This window comes from Calliphora vicina, chromosome 5 (genome assembly GCF_958450345.1).
Source record: "Calliphora vicina chromosome 5, idCalVici1.1, whole genome shotgun sequence".
In the NCBI taxonomy this organism is placed as follows: domain Eukaryota; kingdom Metazoa; phylum Arthropoda; class Insecta; order Diptera; family Calliphoridae; genus Calliphora; species Calliphora vicina.
The window spans coordinates 68,962,592-68,986,310 of NC_088784.1; the positions used below are offsets into that span (position 1 = coordinate 68,962,592).

General features: G+C 31.5%; 2 protein-coding genes across 3 annotated transcripts in view; both read left to right on the forward strand.

Annotated features, from left to right (window-relative positions):
- Positions 1-14,828, forward strand: part of Asap (ArfGAP domain of ASAP) — a 70,851-nt gene extending 56,023 nt beyond the window's left edge. Inside the window, exons 6-16 of one of the 2 annotated variants that reach the window (XM_065511260.1) lie at positions 3,170-3,609; positions 3,679-3,838; positions 3,923-4,198; positions 4,266-4,746; positions 4,816-4,935; positions 6,988-7,348; positions 7,418-7,927; positions 7,995-8,071; positions 8,236-8,283; positions 13,658-13,840; positions 13,912-14,828. In XM_065511260.1, the coding sequence (XP_065367332.1) occupies positions 3,170-3,609; positions 3,679-3,838; positions 3,923-4,198; positions 4,266-4,746; positions 4,816-4,935; positions 6,988-7,348; positions 7,418-7,927; positions 7,995-8,071; positions 8,236-8,283; positions 13,658-13,840; positions 13,912-14,109 (2,854 nt within the window). In that variant the 3' untranslated portion in view covers positions 14,110-14,828. The remainder of the gene's footprint in view (positions 1-3,169; positions 3,610-3,678; positions 3,839-3,922; positions 4,199-4,265; positions 4,747-4,815; positions 4,936-6,987; positions 7,349-7,417; positions 7,928-7,994; positions 8,072-8,235; positions 8,284-13,657; positions 13,841-13,911) is intronic. The other variant, XM_065511261.1, reaches the window with a different exon arrangement.
- A 6,720-nt stretch (positions 14,829-21,548) lies between these two features.
- Positions 21,549-23,719, forward strand: part of Sec6 (Exocyst complex component Sec6) — a 30,447-nt gene continuing 28,276 nt past the window's right edge. Inside the window, exon 1 of the mRNA XM_065512841.1 lies at positions 21,549-22,616. Coding sequence (XP_065368913.1) covers positions 21,645-22,616 — 972 coding nt within the window. The 5' untranslated portion in view covers positions 21,549-21,644. The remainder of the gene's footprint in view (positions 22,617-23,719) is intronic.

Below are 23,719 nucleotides of genomic sequence, written 5' to 3' on the forward strand. Positions count from 1 at the left end.
TTTCCGTGCTCTGTTTTTGGCCTCTAAATTTTTAGTAGCGTTCCTGTCAGGAACTTTTTGAGCCTTGTATGTTTTTAAACCTGCATTAGCTTTAACTTTTCGTACCAAATAGTCCGAGCACTGAGCTAACCGGGCTGCTTTCCTACCGGATGTGTTGGGAGCTCTTTTGAAAATGCGTTCTATTTTTTTGGCTTTAGAAACATCATGTGGACCATTCCTTCTACCTGAACCAGGTTTTCTATCAACTGACAAGTTCTCCCGGTACTGTTTAATAACATTGGAAACAGTTTGACGGCAGACCTTTGTATGCTTGGCCAACTTTTTGTAAGACCAAGTTGGGTTTTGTTGAAAATATTTAATAATTTCAGTACGCACTTTTTTCTGGTCACTCATTTTAATCAGATTAACAAAAAAATTAATATAATTGACATTACACATAATAACTGACATGTTTTTCAAAGGTAACTTGATCAAAAAAAAATTCAAATAATACTTGGGTTAAAAAATGTAATGAAAAACGTGTGTTAAGAATTTTTCGATCTCACTCCTTAAATACAAACAAAGTTTCAAATACATGTAAATTAAATATGTCAGTTGTTATACATACTCACTAAACATGTTTATTGGATGTTCAAAAATATATAATTTTAATTTGAAAATTGTCTTTGAATTGAAATGGAAAAATAAATACAAAAAAATTGTTTAACCGATTAACGGTTAATCGATTGAATACCCTAGTAGTGAAGCTTATATTTTTATCACTTATATTTTTTAGTGATAGTGATATTTTTTCTAACTATAAATCAATTGAGTGGTAGTGTAGAAATATAGCACATTACAAGATTAAATTTGTTAAACGATATATTAAAAATGGAAAATACTGACTTTGATAGCGATGACAGTATAATGGATCTTATATATGCATTGGAAGATACACCAACTACATCCCGTGCTTTAAAAAGAAAGGGAAATGTCATTACTTATAAAAAGAAAAAAAAGTTGTGTCACCATCATCGTAAGTATTTTTTGTTGATTTTTGGGACTTCAATGGGACATCTTAAAATATTACGTTTTTTCCTAAAATATATTAACTTAAACTATGAATAGAGTAAAACATTTCTTTGTTGAAAAAAATAGTTCAGGAATATTTTTTTAACTTTTTGGCTGCAAAAAAAATATTTTAACTATTTTCAAAAAATTATTAGTTAAAAAATTTTAACTACACTATCACTATTAGTGAGTGAGGCTTATATTTTTCAACTCATCACTAAACATTAAAAAACTTAGTGAATTATTTTACACTACCACTAACTATTAGTGATAGTTAAAAATTAGTGCACTACCCCCAACTCTGATCCAAGACCAGTATTCAATTTCTGTAATGTTTAAGCGTTTCCCTAAGAACATGTCATGGAGACCACGTAGTGCTAAAGAATTACAAAAGAAGTGTAAAATGTTCTCTTCCTCCTCCTCATTTTAACAACTCCTACAGAAATCATAGTGAGGCAGCCCAAGTCTTGCAGCATGGCTGGTAAAAGTGCAATGCCCGGTGATCACAGCCACCACATTGCTAAGTCGTAGGAATGCCACATAGGAAGTCTATCTCATATTTAGACCTTAAATCGCATATTTTCGTCAAGTTATCAGCAATACAATTGTCTTCATTATCCCTGTGTTCACGTACCGATGTGAGTACAACTCATTTTCTCATTTAGGGTTGCCCTGCATTCCTGGACTTGATGTTGTATAAACAACTATCAGGAATTTAATTGCAGCTTTACTGTCAGTATATATAAGAAGATCCCTACCTGATATTCTGTAATATGAAGAATACTGGGCGGTTACTGCGTAACTCAATCCGAAAACGAAAATGTGTGATAAATACATTGTAATTCGAAAAGATTTCCTTTCGAATCAAATTAGGGAGTAATCACCCTGCACCCATTTGGGAGTCTAAAGGACATCCTTATCCAAAATTCAGGAATGTAGACACCTCCGCCTACTCTATCCGCTTTTTTGGATCTATCCGTTTATATGGATAGTCCCATTATACCATGGGAGGGAACATCTTCTAGTTCCATACTGGAGGGGATTGAAAAACCGAAGTTCCTCAAGAAAGAGGGTACTCCCAGATCAATATGATCGGGAAGATTTAGTATATGTACTTCCAATTATACTAGCATGACCATAAGATCTGTAATTCCAAGGCCGTGTTCACTGACAGCTTTTTGGCCTCAGATCCACTGGTAACCAGTTCAGTAGTGTGAAAAGCATATACACGACATGGGGTATTAGACCCAGTTCACGTTCCAGGGACTAATACCCCAAGTCGTGTATATGGCCCCCTTGCAGACATACATAGCCATTATGGGCTTCAGGTTAATTTCCTATCTAGTAATATGCCCAAGTATTTTGCGCTATCCGAGAGCTTCAATTCGATGTCGTTCAGTCGGGGTAGCAGAAAGTTAGGAATCTTAATTTTCATTGAGAACAGTACAAGTGCAGTTTTAATTGGATTTACACTCAATTCCCTATATATGTCCAGATGAATCCGTGAACTGCCACAGCTAGTCTTCCACATAGGCGACAGTTTTATAGTTTAGGGAATATAACTTCTTAAGCAGACAGTTTAACGCCAAGTGCCAATGCTAAGAAGTACAATCGCATTCAATTAATGTATTTTTGTTAAGCTTTAATACTTAAAATTTCTGAAATATACTATATTTTAACAGAAATCTAATAAATTTGAATTTGTATTAGAAATATACATTAATATTTGGTAAAATTTCATGTTTTTTGAAAAATCTAATTACGGAATATAGTTTTCAAAAAAGTTTCCATTGTATTGTCACTCACTAAATAAGCGGTGTTCATTATTAAGGGCGAACAGTCTTGCACCATTGCACAGGAATCCAAAAACATAATAAACACAAAAAGCTTTTCAATTTGAATAAAGATTTTAATTCACTAGAATCACTAATTATTTAAAAGTTACATATTTGATCCAATTTGAATTAATTCTTTTGAACCTTTGATATACAAATACTACAAAAATACAATTTTTATAAGATTTTTTTATTTTGATTTGTGACCTATTAGTTGAATACATATTTGCCAAATTACCATTGTATTTTTTCGTAATTAATTTGTCTTCGCTTTTGTATTTCAGTTATTTTAAAGATGGCCTACAGACAATTGAACACTTTGGAACGTACATTAGTGATTTAAGTGATAAGTTACACAAAATCAAACAACGACAAGATGAAGATCGTCGTAGTTTATTGGAATTGCGAACGCTGTTGCGAAGTACACCGGATTTTGAGCGTGTGGAAAATGTGCCCACAGATAAAGGTGGAGGAGGTACAGGTTATTCGCTGCATCAACTGCAAGGTGATAAACATCATGGGGTAACACGTTCGGGACATTTGCTAAAGAAAAGTGAGGGCAAAGTGCGACGAGTATGGCAGAAGCGTCGATGTCGTGTAACCAGTGATGGTTTTCTAGATATTTGCCATGCGGATGAAACAAAACCACCAACAAGAGTGAATCTTTTAACGTGTCAGATTAAACCAGTGCCAGATGATAAGCGAGGCTTTGATTTAATCAGTTGTAAGTGTTATATTTATTTGTTCATTTTTATTTCAAATATTTGTTACATTTTTGTTAATAATTTCGCAGATAATCGTCCATATCATTTTCAAGCCGAAGATGAAGCTGATCAAAAAGCCTGGATGGCTGTTTTGGTTAATTGTAAAGAAAAAGCTTTAGCAAAAGCATTCCAACATGCAAATCCCCAAATGAGTCCTAGTTTAGTTGAGCTACAAAAGACTGTTATAAGGTACGTACAATGGATAAATTAAATAATGTTTTTAAATACACACCTAAGTATGTACATAATAAAATTATTTGTTATAAACTTTAGATACGTCCAAATGTTGCCGGGCAACGATCAATGTTGCGATTGTGGCTCTCGCAACGATGTCACCTGGATAAGTCTGAATTTTGGTATACTTGTGTGCATACAATGTTCAGGCGTTCATCGAGATCTCGGCGTACATCACTCCCGTATACAAAGTTTAACTTTGGATAATTTAACAACAGCCAATCTGTTGATAGCTCGTGCCATGGGTAATCATACCTTAAATGAGATTATGGAAGCCACATTGGGCAAAGGAAAACTAACACCTGATAGTACAATGTAAGTAGTTTGCTTCTTTTTAATATTTATTTATCTATTAATATGTGTACGGGTTTTTTTTGTAAAGGGAACAACGTTATGATTTCATACGAGCCAAATATGTGGCGAAACGTTATGTGATGCGCACTTGTGCTGATGAAAATGATTTACGCTGTGACCTGGAACAGGCTGTGGTTAATGCCGACATGAGTCAACTGTTGCAAGTCTGGGCTGAGGGTGCTGATCTCACATGTTGTTTACCCTCATGGGATGATGGTGAAACACCCATACATTTAGCTGTGCTTAGAGAACAGGGCTCCACACTTCATATTGTTGATTTTCTCATACAAAATATGCCACCAAAAGGTCTTAACAAAGCCACCAATCCACCCAGTATATTAAATGTTACCGGAAAAAATACCGCCTTGCATTTGTGTGCTCTGCACGACAAACGTGAATGTATCAAATTGTTATTGCGCTCCGGAGCCGATTACGAATTGCGTAATTCACAAAATAAAACATCTCTGGATATAGCCAAAGAAATGGGCCATACCGTGTGTAAAGAATTGGTATGTTGGTGTTTTGAATTGTTATCTGTGTAGGAGTTTCGATATTAAATGTATGTTTTTGATTTACAGATTGAATGTGCCATGAGAAGGGAGAAAAGTGCTTTTGATCACATCAACACTGATTGGAACCTGCCAAATGAAGATGGTTCTACAGATTTTTCAGATGACGATACTGTGATTGATGAACGTGTAAGTAGTAGTGTTATATTTGTTTTAAATATTTATGTTTATGACCGATGATGACCAACAGGAGTGCATCATTAAAATAGTAACATTCCATGGTTGAAATTTGAAAATGTATTAGAAATCTGTAACAAACGTAAGGCAACAAAAGTGCCTTTTCCCCAGAAAAAAATCATCAAAACCAGACTTTTTCACATTCCCTAGAAATCAATCCAATACCTCATTAAGTAAGAACTTCAAGTTTCCCAAACTTATATTAGTTTAGAAACGTTTCTTAGCAAATATCTTGTGTGACGGTCAATTGGTTTTTGTTGTAACAGCTAACACGATAGAATATTCTAATCTTATGGTTCTGCATCGAGGTCAAAGCCAAACAATTTAGCTACTTCACCGGTATTGGTTCACAAATCCATTGGACTAAGTGAAGTAGGATTAACTGTGCAGTTTAATATGTCGTGGGTATCATGGGGATTCTGACAACATGCTGGGCATATATTTGGAACGTAACGGTCCATGTGTGACCAGTAGGCATTAAGCCAGTTTTTTCATCCCGACGTCTTGTAGATAGCCAACAAGGTTTATTTATCCATTTCCCATATGCTGCCAACTAGCGCTTTGATAACATTGTTTCTATTTCGCAATTTGTGCGTGATTGCAATGGCATGAGCTGAGTAAGTAAATAGGCAGTCAAAGGTGACACTAAAATTGCTGGGAGGCTCACAGTCAGAATTTGGGCTCCATCGATTACGAAGCCAATTTGAGATTTACTTACCTCCTTCGTCTTGGTGATGAAGAGTGTTGCTGAAGATTTCGCTGGTGATATCTGCATGTTACGTGCGATGAAAAAATTTTATATTTCTCTGTGGTAGCCATTCACACGATCGCATAAGTCATCAAAGATATACTGTACGATTGTCGTCATAAACCGTTGCCAGGTACTCAACTCCCCGCACCCAAGTGTTTACGTATCGGTCTATCGCCTTGGATGGTTTGGCTGCATTGATAGCCTCTGCAACTTCAGCTGAGGTAAAAAGCTGTGGTGTGTCTGAGACAGGATGGTTGTGTAGTTTGCAAACATCCTTCTTCGTCGGGTTTGAGAGACACCGAACTGTAGACCACAACTAACCAACTCCGGAACTTACATTGCTTTTCTTCAGACGATCTAACCATTTTCAGATCATTTGTGAGTCCCGCTGCTTCTTCTGGGAATGAAGCGAGTGACTTCTGCTGTTAAGGTTTCGCAGAACTTCCTATCTGCTTGCTGTACGTTGGAGGGTGTTGGAAATCTCTTAAGCTAGTATTCGTTCTTCTGATTGATGTAAATACGGTGTTCAGAGACGATGAAATCGTTGGGTTGATCCACACAAACATTATGTGTGTGACTCTAGATAAACTACTGCTCGCCGGGTTGCGTAGTTGATTCGACCTGGACTCGATATTATGGTGTCTGGAGAGCTAGATCAGTTACCAATGAACCTTGTGGTCGCATCGTCATTCAGTGTGCAGAAGGTTGATTCGTCGATTTGTTTCGCTAACAAAGCACTTCTCTAATCTTCCCCTAGTTTAGAGTGCCAGATTTTTAGGTTATACGCATCTGGTCCCCTAGGACCGGACGCTTATCACCTTCTAAAAGGTTCTATATGTCGGAATGGTAGCCTATAGGACAGCTCGGCTGTTGTGGGAATGAGCCAATTTGTCAGTATGGTTAATTATTTTTTAATTTCAACTGTTACTTCCTATTACTATTTTTAACGACGTACTCCTTAATCTTGTCATTTAAAGCAAAACATGGATTCGAAAACTTACGTTCAAATCTGTAAGTAAGTAATCATTTACTCACATTCATAATAAAACATTTAATGCTAACTAATGAGCTGCTAACTTTCCCTTATAAAAATTCACATACAAAAAAGTTGGCAGCTCGTTAATTAGCACAGAGATTTTCATTCATGCTTAGCGCCATGTTATAAGTAGTGTGAAGAAGAGTGACGTGAATAACTTTTATATTTGCAATGTTTCCTTTTTTAATTTTCAATATTTTATGTACCCTTATTTTAGAAACGCTCCCGTCCACCGAGTTTCGCTGGTGGTGATTCACCTGTTTTACGTTCACGTTCCTCAACTTGTGATTCTATACAGAGTAGTTCTAGTCCAATAGCCAACTGCCCCAGCCGCCAGTTTACATTGCCCATGTATCAACAGTCAGCTGGCACATCGCCAAAACAACAAATGTCACTTGGCCAGTATTTGGGCAGTGCTGGCAACATCAACACAGCCAGTACGAATAGTGCAGCTGGCGGCGGCGGCGGCGGCGGCGGTGGTGGTTCCAGTCCAAGTTCGGCATCCAGCCAAAGCGGTCGAATGGGGCCAAGAAGTAACAGTGAGTTTGTAGGTGGCGCCCGAAAATCCACATCTACAGGTAAACATAGGTGTTTTGTTTTTCATTAATGAGAGCAATTTGTAAATATATTTTAAAATAAATTTTCAGCTAATATGAATTCTTTGAAAAAACGTACAGCTCCAGCACCTCCACCGGGCACGACAACAACGTCATCGACATTTTATGGTACTTTGCCACATGCCCCCAGACATTCACAAAATTTCGATACAAACGATATACGAACGCACAATCATAAAAACCAATCTATGGATGCCAACTATGGCACCTTGCCACATTTACGTTCTGTCGATAGTAGTCCTCGCATTATGGGTCACAATAGTTCAGCATCACATGGCGGTGGTTTCTATGAACGTTTCGATAAACTCGTTTCACAGGATCCGAATGGTGGACCACCCCCAACGAGCCATCACATATTGCCAGCCATGACAACTTTCGGCCATAAACGCTCGCCCAGTGGCGAGTCGCTAAATCGAAATTTACACTTGGCTGGGGCAAAATTAGTATTACCACCTGCAGGTGAAATACCAACATTGAAACATGTTGACAAATCTGCTTTAACACGTCCAAAAATACCACCTCCAGGACCGCCATCGTCAGGTAAGAACAAATTTCTTCATATCTTTAACTTGATTAGACAATTAATATTGCAATCTTTTATTTTTAGAACGTGAAATAGCGAATGGCCAATCAAATGAAAGTATTAGTTCTATGGATGAAGGTCCTATTGCGCCACCCCGTAAGGTAAGAGAATAAACTTTTCCTTGTTTTGCCAATAAATACTGTATAAACAACTGTTTAATTTTATTGAACACATGTTACAATTTAAATATCGCTTTATATTTATACCATATTCAATTTCCTTTTGTCAATCAATTGCCTTATTTTGAAATACATGTTTTTTTCAGCGCAAACATAACAGGTTATTGAAATTATCACAACCCAGTGAAGAAACGGTAAAAAAATAGTTTGCTGTTTTGTTTGCAAATTGTTGTGTTGTGTTTGTTTTATTTGTTTTTTAATTCATCTTCTCTTTTTTTCTACTAAACAAATTAATATGTAATTGATTTTATAAATAATGCTCATTTGCGACAAAAGTGTCTTAACCTTCAAACCTTAAGTCAATCTATTCTACTTTAAAAAATAAAACTGAGATTAATGTTCATACATGCTTTTTAATTGCTTTTACGCTGAATTTTTACTAATAAAATTTGCATAACATCATGTTTAGTTTTGACTTTCACGAAGGCGAATCTTTCCCACAACTAAATTTTTATAAACATTTAAATAATTTTTTAAAGATTTTAGCTTGGGGAAGATTTTCTAGAAACATCTTAAAGAAACGCAAATTTTGAAGTATTATACTAATGCCGAAAATGTGTGATATAAATATAGAGCCAGTAATAAAAAATTATTATGAATAGTGACTCATTTTTAATACAAAATCTTTCACGTCATATATGACGCGTAGATAGGTAACTGAGAGCCACAATTATAATTATAGATCTCTATATATTCCAGAGTAATTATTTACTTTGTATGAGAGGTGTCAATCCCACTTTTGCTCCTATTTTATGGTTTATCACAAAAAAATCAGTTATATAAAATATTTGTGATCATTTAAATCCATATTAACACGAAATAATTGATATTTGAAGCATATTAACAAAGGAAAATGGTAATGATATCAAAATAACGTATTTTTTTAAATTTAAAACCATATTAACAATATAAGAGTTAATCTTTCATAATATGTAAATTGCCCTCCTATTATGTTTAAGCTGTAAAAAATAATATTGGTCTCTATTTAGAAACACAGCATAAAATATGTTATGTAATGAGAGTCGGATTAAGCAGCTTATGTGTCAAATACTCTAATAAAAAAATAAAGCATAATTACATAATTACAAAAAAAAAAAAAAAAAAAAAAAAAAAAAAACATAGATGACAACCAGATAGGTAACTGAGAGCCAAAAACCTAGTCCATGAAAATGTATTGTCATGTATTTTGTATTTTGCATCACCCAAAAAAGTGTCAGTTGTATTTTCACTCACTGTATGTTTAACGTTGTTAGCTTTTTTACACATTTTTATTTCGAATTAACTTATTTACTCACTTTTTTTAACCTGTACCCTATTTCTATAACTTGTGAGACGTTTTCAAATCGAAAAAATGTTTCAAATTCTGTAAGTAGTCGTAAAGTTTAGTCACAAAGTCGGGGTTGATAAAAAACTCGCGCGCCAGTGTAGTTATTTTTTAAGTACAATCAGGCCCGTTTTCGTTTTTTTTTTACCTTCGACAATTTGCTCAAACTGCGTGTCTTTTAAATTATATATGGTGGAGACATACAAAACTCGACATCGATACTGGTGGTGTACCATTTAAAACTCAAATCGCAAATTGGTGGAGTACCATCTATAACTCAACTTATCAACTGGTGGAGTACCATTATCACTCTTGATTTTAATAACAATGTTTAAATGTTCCAGCTTTCTATATTAAGATATAGGTCTACTAGGGACTAACTTGAATCGACGTGGGATAAACTGGCAATTTGAGAGTCTTGTTAAATGTATAATATATATCAGTTTTGATTTTGATAATGTTCAAACTGAACACATTTAAAGTACAATGTAATCGATTTACTCTTTAATCTTTACTCGAATATAGTTGAAGCTACATCTGTCGAATTTGCTGTCATTTATTCAGTTTGTTTTGCCAAATCGCCATGGACATGAAGGTAAATGACCATATACAACCACGTGTGTTTGCTGAATTGGCTCTGGAACTGACCCTAATTTTCATAAAAAATCATCCATTTCTAGATGAATGGATACCATGACCTTTTACCAAAATTTTCGAATTTGGGACGATACCAATCCATGAGCGTTCAATGCATCCCAAAAAAATTAATTTTGGGCTGGCGGCGTCAACTGAAACCAACCAATAGTAGTAGGGAATGTAAGAAAAGATAAAAACACTGTTTATTGTTGGTGTTTGGTTTAAGCTTTGATATTTTTACAAATAAAACTTGAGTGTCTATAATTCTCATTCACTCCATAGTTTCATTTGTATAAAATCTTTAGTTTTTCTAAAGCCTTTTGGGAAAAGGTTTGCTGATGATCTGGCCTAATGCGCCAACAATAAATTTCAGTGAATTTATCAATTATTGGGAATTCAGCACACTAATTCTTAACAAAAAAAAAGGAAAATTTTATATTTCGGATGCGCGATACACAGTAAAGTCGCGGAGGACATTTGCACAATGTTAGCTTTTTTACATATTCCATACATAATGGCATCAATAACACTTTCAAACGAATAAAAAATGTCGATGAAATCTCACACACACTTTCTTTTATTTAAAATTAAAGTTAGTTAGATTCCGTGTAATTTATTAATTCTAAAAATATTTAATCACCCCTATTGCGAATCAATATTTCACATGAAGTATGTTCCCATTTTCCATTTTTCGTTCATAAACTTTGTTCACGTGAAAAAATTCCCCATGTTGTGCAATTTTTAGATGAAATTTTGTAAACAATAAACAGCTGTTACGAACAAAATCGACTATTGTGAATGAAAAGTTTAGGGGAATATCACGATAGCAATTTTCCTTTCGAGGGAAATGTATATTCAAGGCGAATTCATATAAGGTGACCTCATTAGCCCAGCTGATCATCAGCTGTTTTGCCCAAACTGTCAAAATTGTTGGCTTGTTGTTTACTTTCTAGTGCGCGCCAAAAAATTTAAAAAGTGAGAAAAAGCATAAAGTTTAAAAAGTGATATTAATAATAATAAAATCAATTTTAAAATATGCGTGTGTGCACTTATTGTAAATTTAAATATCCAAAGGGAAGTGGAACTTTGTTCCGCGTACCTAAAGATGAACTAAGTCGGAAGAAGTGGAGTGAAATTTGCCGAGTAAATCTCTCGCCACACTCCCGTATTTGTTCCAAACACTTTGTTTCCGCTGTTTAATATTAAATTTCTTTTGTTCACCACGCGTTTGAACTCTTCATCGATAATATTACCATTCTCCACAAGAAATAAAACAAGAAATAAAAATAAATATAAATCTTTCACTGGTTTGTTGTTAAATTCCAGTTTATTATTAAATTCGCCTTGCTTTATACACAGCTGTTTTTTTGACAGATTGGGCAAGAAAGCAAAAACAAAATGTATGTTGTTTTTGTATTGTTGTACTTGTTGTAGGGATGAGGTCACCTTATATGAATTCGCCTTGTGTATATTGCATGGGAACATATTTCACATGTTTTTTACGATAGGGGTGAATAATTCCGTGTTTCTGATTTTAATTTGGCAGCGCTTTTTATATTAAAACAAAAGTTATATTTTTCGTATAGAAATTGAGTAAAAATATTTTTACAAGGTAATATCGATTCCACTTTGAAAACTGAAAGTGGTTTCATTCCGAATGAAATTTTCGTTTTACTTTTTCTGAATAAACGAAATACGGAATTAATTCCACTTTCGTCGGAATGGAATTTTGTGACAGGCGTGTATAAGTTAATATAATACAAAACTAAAAGCATACAATTTTTTAGTTACACTTTATGTTAAGATTTCAATATTTATTGTAAAAATATAAAAATAAAGATTCAATAAAGAACAAGAAAATGGTAAAAAATCGTTCAGAATATAAACTCTGTACCTAGTTTCTATATTGTATATAAGAACTTTTCTTTATATTTTCATTCAATTCAAGTTATTTATTACAAAATATGAAATAGATGTATAGGAAGCTGGTAGTTCTTGACAAATGCAGTACAGAATTGTTCACCTGGCAGTGTGTCAAACTATGCTTTAACATTGTTCATTACAATTACTTTTCACAATTTCCACAATTTTCATTTGTGACCCCATAAAGTATATATATTCTGGATCGTTATAGATGGTGCAGATATAGACATGTTCGTCTGTCCGTCAGTATGTTGAAATCAACTTTCCGAAGCCACCAAATAATTTATATATATGATTTATACATCAATATATTCGTTATAGTTAAACTTAGATTACTATTTATAATCGAGAAAATTGGTTTATTTTTTCACTTATTTTTTTACCAAAATTTTGTTTTTTGTATTCACTTGTTAGTTTATGTCATAATAAATATTTTTGTCTTTGGATGTTTTTAGTTTCTTAATAGAGTAGTCAGTGTATATAATTTGATCGTGAATATAATTCTTAAGCATGTTTGTCTTTCAATTTTTAACGTCTTTGTTACAATATTTTCGATCATACTATTACTCTATTATTTAATACATTAATTTATAAGTGTTGTTTTGTCAACTTTTATGTATTCTAACAGACTTAGTATGTATTTTAACTCATTTTTATTTTTTTTTGTGTATTAGTACCCAAAAGAAAACTAGTTACCCCCATTAACACGACGTCTGGTTATGCCTTAGGTTATAAAGGCAGCTAGTTATCAACCAGCTCACTTGGGTCCATGAAATTGGTCCCTTTGTGTTAGTTAAAACATAACCAGACTTCGTGTTACTGGGGGTTAAGTATCATTTTACATTTATAATCTAATAGCCCGGCTAACAAAGTTTCGATATTGAATTGAGTAAGAGATTTGGGAAATGATATTACTTTTCTAATGACACACGTTTTTGTATTCAAAGCTCAAGAAATATTATTGGGTGTCTGACTTAAAAATGCTTGATATTTGACGTTGGTGTAGATTAGGCTGGTTGGCGTTCAAACATCATTTCGGCCATGCAAATCGTCTTTCAAGGTCGCTCGGCAATTTCACTGCTTTTGGATGATTCCTGCTGCTCGGTCTTCAAACTTTTTTGGCTGGCCTGGGCGATCCTTGTCTTGCGTGTCAAAGTCACCACTTCTGAACAGAACAAACCATCTCTCGCATGTTAAAACCGCTAGAGCACATTCACCATAAGCTTTGGCGAGGTGTTTTAATCTGGAGGTGTTTTAATCAACATGGAACCAAAGCTGCTTCACTAATTACATAGGTTTTTTTTAACAATGACGTTCAATAGTGTTCTTGCTTCATTAATACAAATTTGCAGTTGAATAATATCCTTGCAAAAAAGTTATTAGCCCAATTATGAATAAAAATTCCCCGGTAGTTTTTTCCCTTTTCTCATTTTTCCTATTCAAATTCAATAGGAACAAACTCCCGGGGAAGAAACTCCCGCTGAATTTTTTATTCATAATTGGGCTGTATGTTTTTCTTAAATTTGTTCGTTTCTATAAATAGTTCATCCAGTCATGAATTTTAATTTTTTTTGTTATAATAATTTAATCATCGAAATATACATATTTTTTTACTACAATTGCAGTTAATGAATCAGTCAACAAATTATGCTGATTATGAAGCGTGGCACACAGATATGGATTCATCAGGTGGCGGCCTTGATCATTCAGCCGATTCAAATTTATCATCTAGTGATAATGATCGCATCAACTCATCGCCAGATAATTTATTAAAGGGCACAAGTACGAGTGGTACTAAATTTAATTATGTAAGTTCAATGATTTAAATTATTATACAAATTGTTTGATTAAATTTACTTGTTTTATACACTTCTAACAGACTGGCCATCGTCGTTGTCGTGCTTTATACGATTGTTCGGCGGACAATGATGATGAATTGGAATTTAAAGAGGGTGAAATATTAATTGTACTAAATGAGCGTACCGATGATGAGAATTGGATGGAGGGTGTAATTGAAGGTGATCCCACACGTCGTGGCATGTTCCCCGTTAGTTTCGTCCATATGTTACCCGATTAATAGTAAAGGTAAAAACCGTAAGCAACACAAACACACTAAATTAAACTTTATTAAGCTTAAGGAGGATGGCAAAATGATTATGTGTATGTATTTAAAGACAAAACATAGACAGTATACAATTTCAAATAAGAATGATTTAGGTATTTTAATATACAACACACGACAAGTTATGTTCCACTCCAAAATTTAATTAAAAGTAAATAATGTACGTACATAATATATTAGGAATTTACCATATAAGCATGTTTTTTTTTTAAATCAAATAAACCACAGTTCGAGGTAACTTTTAATATTACACATCATGTTATTGTTAGCAAAGCAAAGAAAACATTATAAATATGTAGTCCATTTTAATGTGAAAAATTGTATTGGTAAATGCAATGGATCCTTGCTTTTTAATAGTTTTCGTTTTTTAAAGTTGTATGTTGTATATAAAAAAGAAGAAAATATTTGCATACCTCAACTGTCCTACTCTCTTCTGTATAGTATTCATTTATTATTTTTATTATTATTGATTTTTTTTCACAACATAACATCTTGTATTAATTGAATGTTAAATAATTGTAAAATGTATTTTAACTTTATTCTTTATTTTTTTCTTTCTTTTTTAAGTTTAACTTAAATAAACCAAACGTTTGTAATAAAATTATTTGATTGGCAACAATTGAATGTTAAGAATACTTTTTGGATTTTCCAAACGGTTGTAAAATATAACAAAATCATTTGTGGTATAATTTTGTGTAGATGTTTTAGAAGATGATTAATTAGGTTTTTAAAATTTTGAAAGCTACATATTTATTTCATTGCCAGTCACTACATGTTTAATGAAATGTTTAGTATTAAACACTAGCATTTATTTAAGCGTTTATGATTCTAACATCACCTTTTTTATTATATTTTTAATATTTTTATTAACAACTTCATTCTTTAGTTTCATTGTAGTTATGGCATTTTATATTTACCCGGAGCTAAATCTCCCATTCGTATACGAGCGAATACATATTCGAACGTTCGAGTTTTTTTTTATTTTTTTTTGGAAAATTTTGATGGCAAACCAATTTTTAATTTTCAAAACTGGATTTATTCATGTTCATAAAGATCTTCATAAAGATCAAAAAACTTTTTAAAGAGTTTTAGTCAATTTTTAAAGCACTTTTTTAATTCGAACAACATAACTCCATAATCGAAAAACCTATAGTGGTGCACCATTGCTATTGTTCTTAGGAGCAAATATGAGAAAAAAACCGAAATCCCATAAAAAATTAATTTTTATTCTTTGATTAAAAATTTCAGCAAATCATTCCATCAAACCATTCCCAATAAATCAAATTCTTTATGAATTAATTCGTAATAAAATTCATTTATCCTTTGAATGGTAACATTTTTCTTAATTCAAATCCAATACAAATTGAATGAAAATATTTTTCATTTTCGTAATAGATTTGAATTGATAAAAAATAATCATTAAATAAGATTCGTAATGAATCTTTGTTGCGGACTAATTCGAAATTAACATAAAAATTTAATGGCTCAAATTAGAGAGCATGTTTTATCTTCAATTGCATCTACTACTGGCTTCATGTATATTTTTAAGATATATTTGGTCGATTCACAAGGTCTCCTATCATGTCATATTGTCATAATGTTCTAATATTTCATAATTGAAAATGGTTTAATTGCCTTTCAAGCAAAAAATAAAATACTACTCTGTATGCTTATTGTGTTATTGTAACCAACCAGCAGTGACCTGCGCCGAACGCCTAATAGTCGTTTAAGCCGAGCCGCTGAGTCGTCAAATATTAGAACATTACGACAATATGACACGATATGATACCTTGTGATTATAGAGTTCGAACCGGAAAATTGTTGTCGGGATATTTCGAGAATTTCTTTCATTTTTTTTTCTTTTTCTTAAAGTAACAATATTCAGATTCCTTGTGAATGAACAAATTTGTTACCAATCGAATGATTCAATTATAACCATAAAATCAGATAGTAAATTGATAAACAAGAATAATAATAAACAAATTTTTGTCAACCCAATTAAAGGCCTGTTTCACGATGTCGAAAGACAAATGATTCGAACAAATTTGTATGAAAACTATTCGAAAAAATTTTAAAAACTGAGTGTTTTTCATACAAATTTTTTCGACTCATTTTTCTTTCGACATCGTAAAACATGCCTTTAATTGGGGTGACAAAAATTAGTTTATTATTATTCTTGTTTATCAATTTACTATCTGATTTTATGGTTATAATTGAACCAAAAAATTTTGGTCATTATCATAAATTCGGTTACTGCAATTAAAAAGGTTTCTCTGTATAACAAAAACTGGAAAATTTCGACTGGAAACATAGTGAAATTTTAAGTTCTTAAAAGAATTCTTAGTTGGACACCTCTTAAATCTTTTAATAAAAACCATAGACTTTATTGAATTAGGATCGATTAAAACTATGTGTGTAACAAGAACGCTAAAATACAAATACTGTTGTGCCAAAATTGGATAACCAAAAATATTGTATACTTCTTTTAAAACGTATGCTAGAAGACTATTTATTCGAAAAACTTTACTGGTTTTTCTGGTTTAATTTAATATTAAATGAATGAAATTATTTTTTTATTATTTCCTAGTAATGAAAAAAGTCTGGAAAATTAAGAACCCCAGTTAGAATCTAAGCAGATATTTGCGTAATCCGAAATTAACTGGACATTTTTTAATGTGAAAAAATACTGAAATAATTACCCTTATCGTGGGTGACGTAAACGTCTTACGCCTAAGACAGTTTCGTACTAGATTAAAGAACCAGTTTGCATTTTATCTTTAATCTAGTTCAAGACTGTCGTAGGCGTATGACGTTTACGCCAACCACGATAAGGGTGAATTTTTAAGATCTATTGTTATGCTTAAACATTTCAAAACTACTTATCAGAGGACTAGGTTTGCGTTAGGATTTTCTGTACATATTTCTCAGCCGAATTTTTTTTTTTTATTCGTTTTTCATGGATTTTTACATTTTATTTTTCAAACAAATGTAAAAATCACAATGTATACAAATATGAATCAGCTGGTGTCAGTAATATCGCAAGAGCAAACTAATAGGAGAAAAAGTCAAAATGAATGTGGTCTGGAAAGAGGGACAAATATATACCACACTCTTTGCCTATTGTTTTCAAACTTGGTACCACATAAAAAATTTTATAAAATACAAAAGTTCCAAACAGAAACTCAAAAGAAAATTCGTTTGGAGATACAAATTGGTGACAAACTCAATATTCGGTATTATGAAACACATTATATGAATATAATGAATTAAAACAAGAATTTTAACGAATTTCATTACAACTGTGTTGGATTTAAAAAAGTATTTAAACAATTTTCAAATTCTACCAATTTTATTCTTTTAAACTAATAATGTAATTAACACAAAATAACTCAAATAAACATTCTATGTATTAATTGAAAATAAAAAGTAATAATGCAAACTGATTTATGTAAAACTTTATTAATATTTTAATAGTCTGTAGAATATAAAAAAAATATAAATTGTTAATTGATTAAAACAAAAAAACTATAAAAAACAACAATAACTATGTATAAAAAAATATATATATTTAGAGCTGCCATAAATAATCTTATCTTAAGCATAACTTAAAGCAAACATATGTTTTTATTGAAATGAAAAAACTTAAATCAGATAAAAGTTATGTTAAATCAGGAATATTTAAAAAAAATACTTATATACATATTAAATTTGTAAAATAAATTTTGTTAAATATTAAAGAAAAGCAACAAATTAAAGAAAAGAAAATAATAATTAATATATTATGTGTAAACGTTTATAAAACATAATTTTTAAACAATTAATTGTTATTAATGCAAACAATTTAACTAAAAAATAAATAACAGACAAACGCTTTTTAATATTGGTAGAAATTATTACTTTTATTAAACAACACAACAACAGTTAATAGAATGTTAAACTAACTAACTAAAAAAAAAGAAAAATAATTTTAACAAAATATCCCCTTTGCTAAGTACCTCAATATTTAAACAATACACATAAATTTTAAATAATTAATACAAAAAAAATCTTAAATTGCTGGATGAGTAGAAATAAAATAAAATCCTTTTTAATAATTGCAGAACATAAAACATTTTGTAAAGTTATTTATTACAGTTTTGTTTTATTATTTATTGATTCATGTTAAATCTGAAATTTTGAGATCATACAATGAAAATCTGTAAACTATATGTACTCAAGAGATAACAATGTGATTTTGAAAAATTAAGATTATGATTTTAAAAGAAAATATCTTGATTTTGTGGCATATTATTAAATTAAAACGAAACAGCTTATTTTATTGTACCCTTCACCATGAGTGGTAAGTTTGTCATACCGTTTGTAATTTCATTCCATTTATCATTACTTCTGAAAGGTTTTAGATAACGGAGTCGATAAAGCCTTGTACGTGTGTCCGCCTGTATGTTGAAATCAATTTTCCGAATCCCCTAAATAACTTTCATGCTTGATTAAATATATCCGCTATAGTCCCGGTTGGGTTGATATTTAAGTTCTTGAAAATCAGCCCACTTATGGCTGAGATATAAGCATAAAACCACGACTACCTCGATTTTTGACCTATCTTCGATCTATATTTGGTTACTAAATCATTAACATAGGCAATATTAAATTAAATCGAAATAAATATTTTTTAACTTAACATTTTTTTTCGAACACAAATTTGTTTCCATCTTTATCTTAATGAATACTTTGGTGAAGGTTATATTAGATTCGGCACATCCGAATATTACTCTCTTACTTGTTTTTATATGACATAATTTCAATACCAAAATTGAAAGGACTATAAACAATTTTAATGCAACTTAATTGCTTTGACTTTGTTCCGTAAAAAAATAATAACATTTTTACACACCACCAGAGAATTAATAATACCTAAACAAAATTCTTTGACTTGGTCAATTCGACATAAATTCAAATAGAAAAAGGAAAAATTCTAAAATTTGAATTTGAAAAACATCTCTTCGAATGAAATTATAACATATAATACTCTCTGGCATGATTATTAATTATGTATGTATGTATATTTTATTCTTTCAAAGAAAAACGTAAAAAGTCTAAAGAAATTTTGTATTTTTTTAATGCTTACACAATTTATTTTGTTATAATTGTATTTGAAATATCTATTTAACAATTTAAAAAACTAATCACTATATTATCATTACAAACAAAACAAAAACAAAACACTGCATGTCATATCAAACTATCATATTCAGTATTCATTATTTAATAATAATAAAAAAAACAAATACAATTTATTAAGTATTTTACCACCATTTTCTTTTATTTATTTCCCTTTTATTTCTATTTGCAAAACTCTTATACTCGCTCATTATTATTTTTCAATAAACTATTTATTTTATAATTTGCTTTATTATTTGTTATTTTCTTTTAGCATCTTTTATTTTATAAACATTAGAAGTTTCTAATTAAACAATAAATAAAACCTAATTTTTTTATAATTCCTACACACACACACATAAATAAACATACACAATGTAAGTATGTATGAATGTAACTTTGTAATTAATAAATTAAAATGAAAACTATGTAACGAACAACCCTATTATCTACTACACTATATAGTATATATATAAATTAAAAAAAAAAACTGAATAATATGAACATATGTATATGTTTGAATACCGATCAACAAACGAAATAATTTTACTAATCATCTTCTTCCTTAATAACTTTTTATTTCCAAAAAAAAGTCGAAAATTAACAACAAAATAAAAAAGAAATATTATTCGCTATTGTATTTATATAAATGATATTTATGCCAATGTATTATTTTACTATTTATAAATATAATTTTGTTTTTAATTATTATAAAATGAAATATCTTAAACAAATAAATACTATAAAGTTAATATGTAATGTCATATACAGAGAAAATAAATAAACAAAAAAAACTGTAAAAGATTATAATCAATAAATAAAACATTATTAAAAACCAAACTAGAGTATATATTTATTTACGTGCAATGGTAACAAAATAACTCAAGTTATGTTTTCAGGTTCAAACTAGTGAATGGAATGAAAAGCTAATAATAGATCGTAGACAATACTAAAAATTCAGGAATTTTATTTCTATTTCGATTAATCGTTATCAAAAATCGATTTCAGCATAAGAATCGGAGTATATAATCGATCACGAAATAATCGTTTTTAGACCCTGAAAATCGATTTTCGACCATAATCCTAATCGATTTACCATTCACTAGTTCAAACCATTGAAATATAGATAGATTGGAAACTCCTGTCAAAAACCTAAGTGGTGAAAATGTATTAGTAAAAAAAAATATGTGAAAACAAATTTTTTTCTAGTTTCCGCTCTATGTGTATTTCTCTATGGTTCCAACCATAGATAACAACTAGATAGGTAAATAGGTCTGTTGTCAAAAACCTAATTCATGACACTCCGATTTGTCAAACAAAATTACAACAAATCATATGTCGGATACAACAATAAAATACATTGACTAGCATGTATTTTGTTGTTGCAAGAGTTAGATTTTTGACAACAGACTTAAGGTAGGGTCACACATGGCAAATATTTGCTCAAAAAAGCGTAACCATCTTTTTTTATATTTGTTTGGCGTGTTTGCTCTTACAGTTGTTTTGTAAGATCAAACAGCATCAAATAAAATAAAACTTTTTTTTGTTTTGAATCATCCAAAGTAAAATAAGTTTTTGAAATAAATAAAAGAATTCCAATATATTTTATTTAGTGGTTACGTCTTTTTCGTCAAATATTTGCCATGTGTGATCCTACCTTTAGGTTGTTGACAATTACGTCTCGTCTCTATGTTACCTGGTAGTTTTTTTATATGAAAAAATAAAAAAAATCTAACATGGTTTTTTTTTGGAAGATTCAAAAGTCGAATGGGAATAAAAATCCTGGTGATTCCAGTGAATTTAGCTATGTATGTCCGTCTGTCTGTGCAAAACACTTGCACGTCCAAAATACACATTTGAATTGAAGAAAAATTTAATCATTCTATACATTTTAAAGCTTTTGTAATGTGCATATTTGAATTAAAGAAAATTTTAATTATTCAAAAAGGAATTAATTACAAAGTAATTAAGTCTGTGAATTAATTCATACTGAATTTATTAACAAAAACATCTACAATTAAATTCCAGGTTCCTGAGATAAAACTGTTAAAAATATGGTTTTTTGTGAAAACATAAAAGTTAATAAATCAAGATATTAAAAAAACGTTGAATAAAATAGTATGAAAATTTATATTTAAACTAAACAATTTTCTTGTTAACGGTTAAATAGGTGATGCCAAGTTACTGTAAACATGCTATCACTGTCAACCGCAAAATCTAACAGCTGATGTCGCACAAAAAGAAGAAGAATCATAACAATTTTTTTTACATGAAGAATTTTATAACGTCAACAATTTGGTAGTGAATTGATTAAAAATATACGTGAAACGCCCATGGATTTACAACAATTAGAAGAAGAGGCACGCCTAGCGGCCCTTAAGGACATTAAAAACATGCTCCAGCGACCAGGACAACTAGAAAAAGTTGAACAATATTGCCACAGAGTAGCACGCAAAAAAGCCTCCGTGGAGGCTCTTCTAAAGACTGGCATGCAAAATCAATTAGAAGGCGTAAGGGTTGGTTTAAAGCAATTGAAAACATGCCTGGCGGATGTGCGGGAGGTAAGTCAGACTATGGCAGAAGTGGAGAAACTTATGCAGGGTGTGCCTGAAATCTACGATGCTTTGGAAGATGTACGTGAAGAAAATACAAAACATTCCCAGTATGCCACAGCAGTAGAGAATCTGAAGCATATCTTCAATGTAGAGGCCAGTGTGCAGAAAACAATGACGTATATTGAGGAAGATAAGCTGCTAAATGCCCACCAGTGTTTAACCGATTTGGAAAACGCCCGAGATGATTTGCTGTATGAGTTACACAAACAACCCAAACAGCATGCCTCTGACAAAATAACACTTAAACGGCATTTTGAGAAGATCGATACCGTATCACATGCGCTGGAAAAGAAGCTTCGTTTAATATTGAGTCGTACCTTAAATACGGTACGCAAGGAACCCAAATTCATTGTCACTGCTCTGAGAATCGTTGAGCGTGAAGAGAAAAACGACCAATTTGCTTTGCAGCAACAAAAGGTGACGTCATTTTTACCGCCAGGACGTCCTAGACAATGGCGCGCCATGACCATGAATGTTCTTAAGGAGGCTGTGATTACACGCATTGAAGGCTCCAAGTTGGAGGAAAGAGCTGACAATAAAATGTGGTTAGTTCGTGACTTGGAGATATTACGACTAAATATCTTAGTCGATTTGAGAGTGGTAAAGTCGTTGTGTGTACCCTGTTTCCCACCGCACTATAACATTTTTGAGGAATATGTAAAAATGTACCATGAAGGATTATCGAATTATGTAAGTTGCCTTTATTCAAATTATTTGTCATGTTGAGCATTTGTGGCTAATCATATGTGTCTATAAATATGTATAATCGCAGCACTGTAGATTATGTACTCCAAAGTTTTAAATATTTGTAAATACAGAATTCTGTAAATTACACTGCTTATTTAGATTACACTGTATATTTTACATTTGTTTATATGTTTACAAATACGTTTTAACATTCTTAGATATCTCAGCAGTGCTGATGACTTTTAAATTCAATCTTGAAATGACAATTAAATCTTTCATTTGAATAATATATGTACATTAGGGCGGGTCGATTTGTAGGGATGCAAAAAAATCGCCCAAGTGACAAGGGAAATCGTATTCTAGGGATCAAAATAAGAAACTTTGCCCAAGGAACCATACCTCAAAAATGAATGTTCCTTTATTTTGACCAATAGTCAAATTTTGAAAAATTTGAATTTGACTAAGCATATTTTTCCAAATTTTGTGCTTGTTGAATACTCCGCTACTTAAGCACGCTAAAACTATTCGTGTTAATCATTTCGCTCATTGCGAGCAAAAGTTAGGTTGGTTAACGTTTAAACTAAATCTTAAAAATAAAGTTCATAGACGCAAGATTAATATTATTTATCACATTTATATGTATTTATATTACGCTCTATAAACAAAATCTGCCATTTTTTTTCATCTTAATTTTTAAAATCAAAAATTTTGTAAATACGAGACTTTATGCTACATTTTTCTTAAGTTTCATTAAAATCGTCCTTGCGATATCATTCATACACGTTTAAACTTCCTTAGGAATTTACTTTAGAAAGTCTGAAAAAATTTACGAATTTCCCCAGACAGAGAATTACGATTTCCTGTCAACCAACGAAATCGTCAACATGTGCTGACTTTATGTACAATTCGGCAAAAAATGTTTAGTGGGGAAAAATACTTGACAATACTTTCTCATGAATTCGGTCTTTGACAATAGACTTCATCTATGTCCGGGGCCTCCCTGAGGCATGTCAGGAAGGACATTCTTCTACGAGGAGAATATACAAAGGTATTTGCAGTATCCATTGCATAGTAATTCGAAGCCAAACTAAATGGGATACTTGACA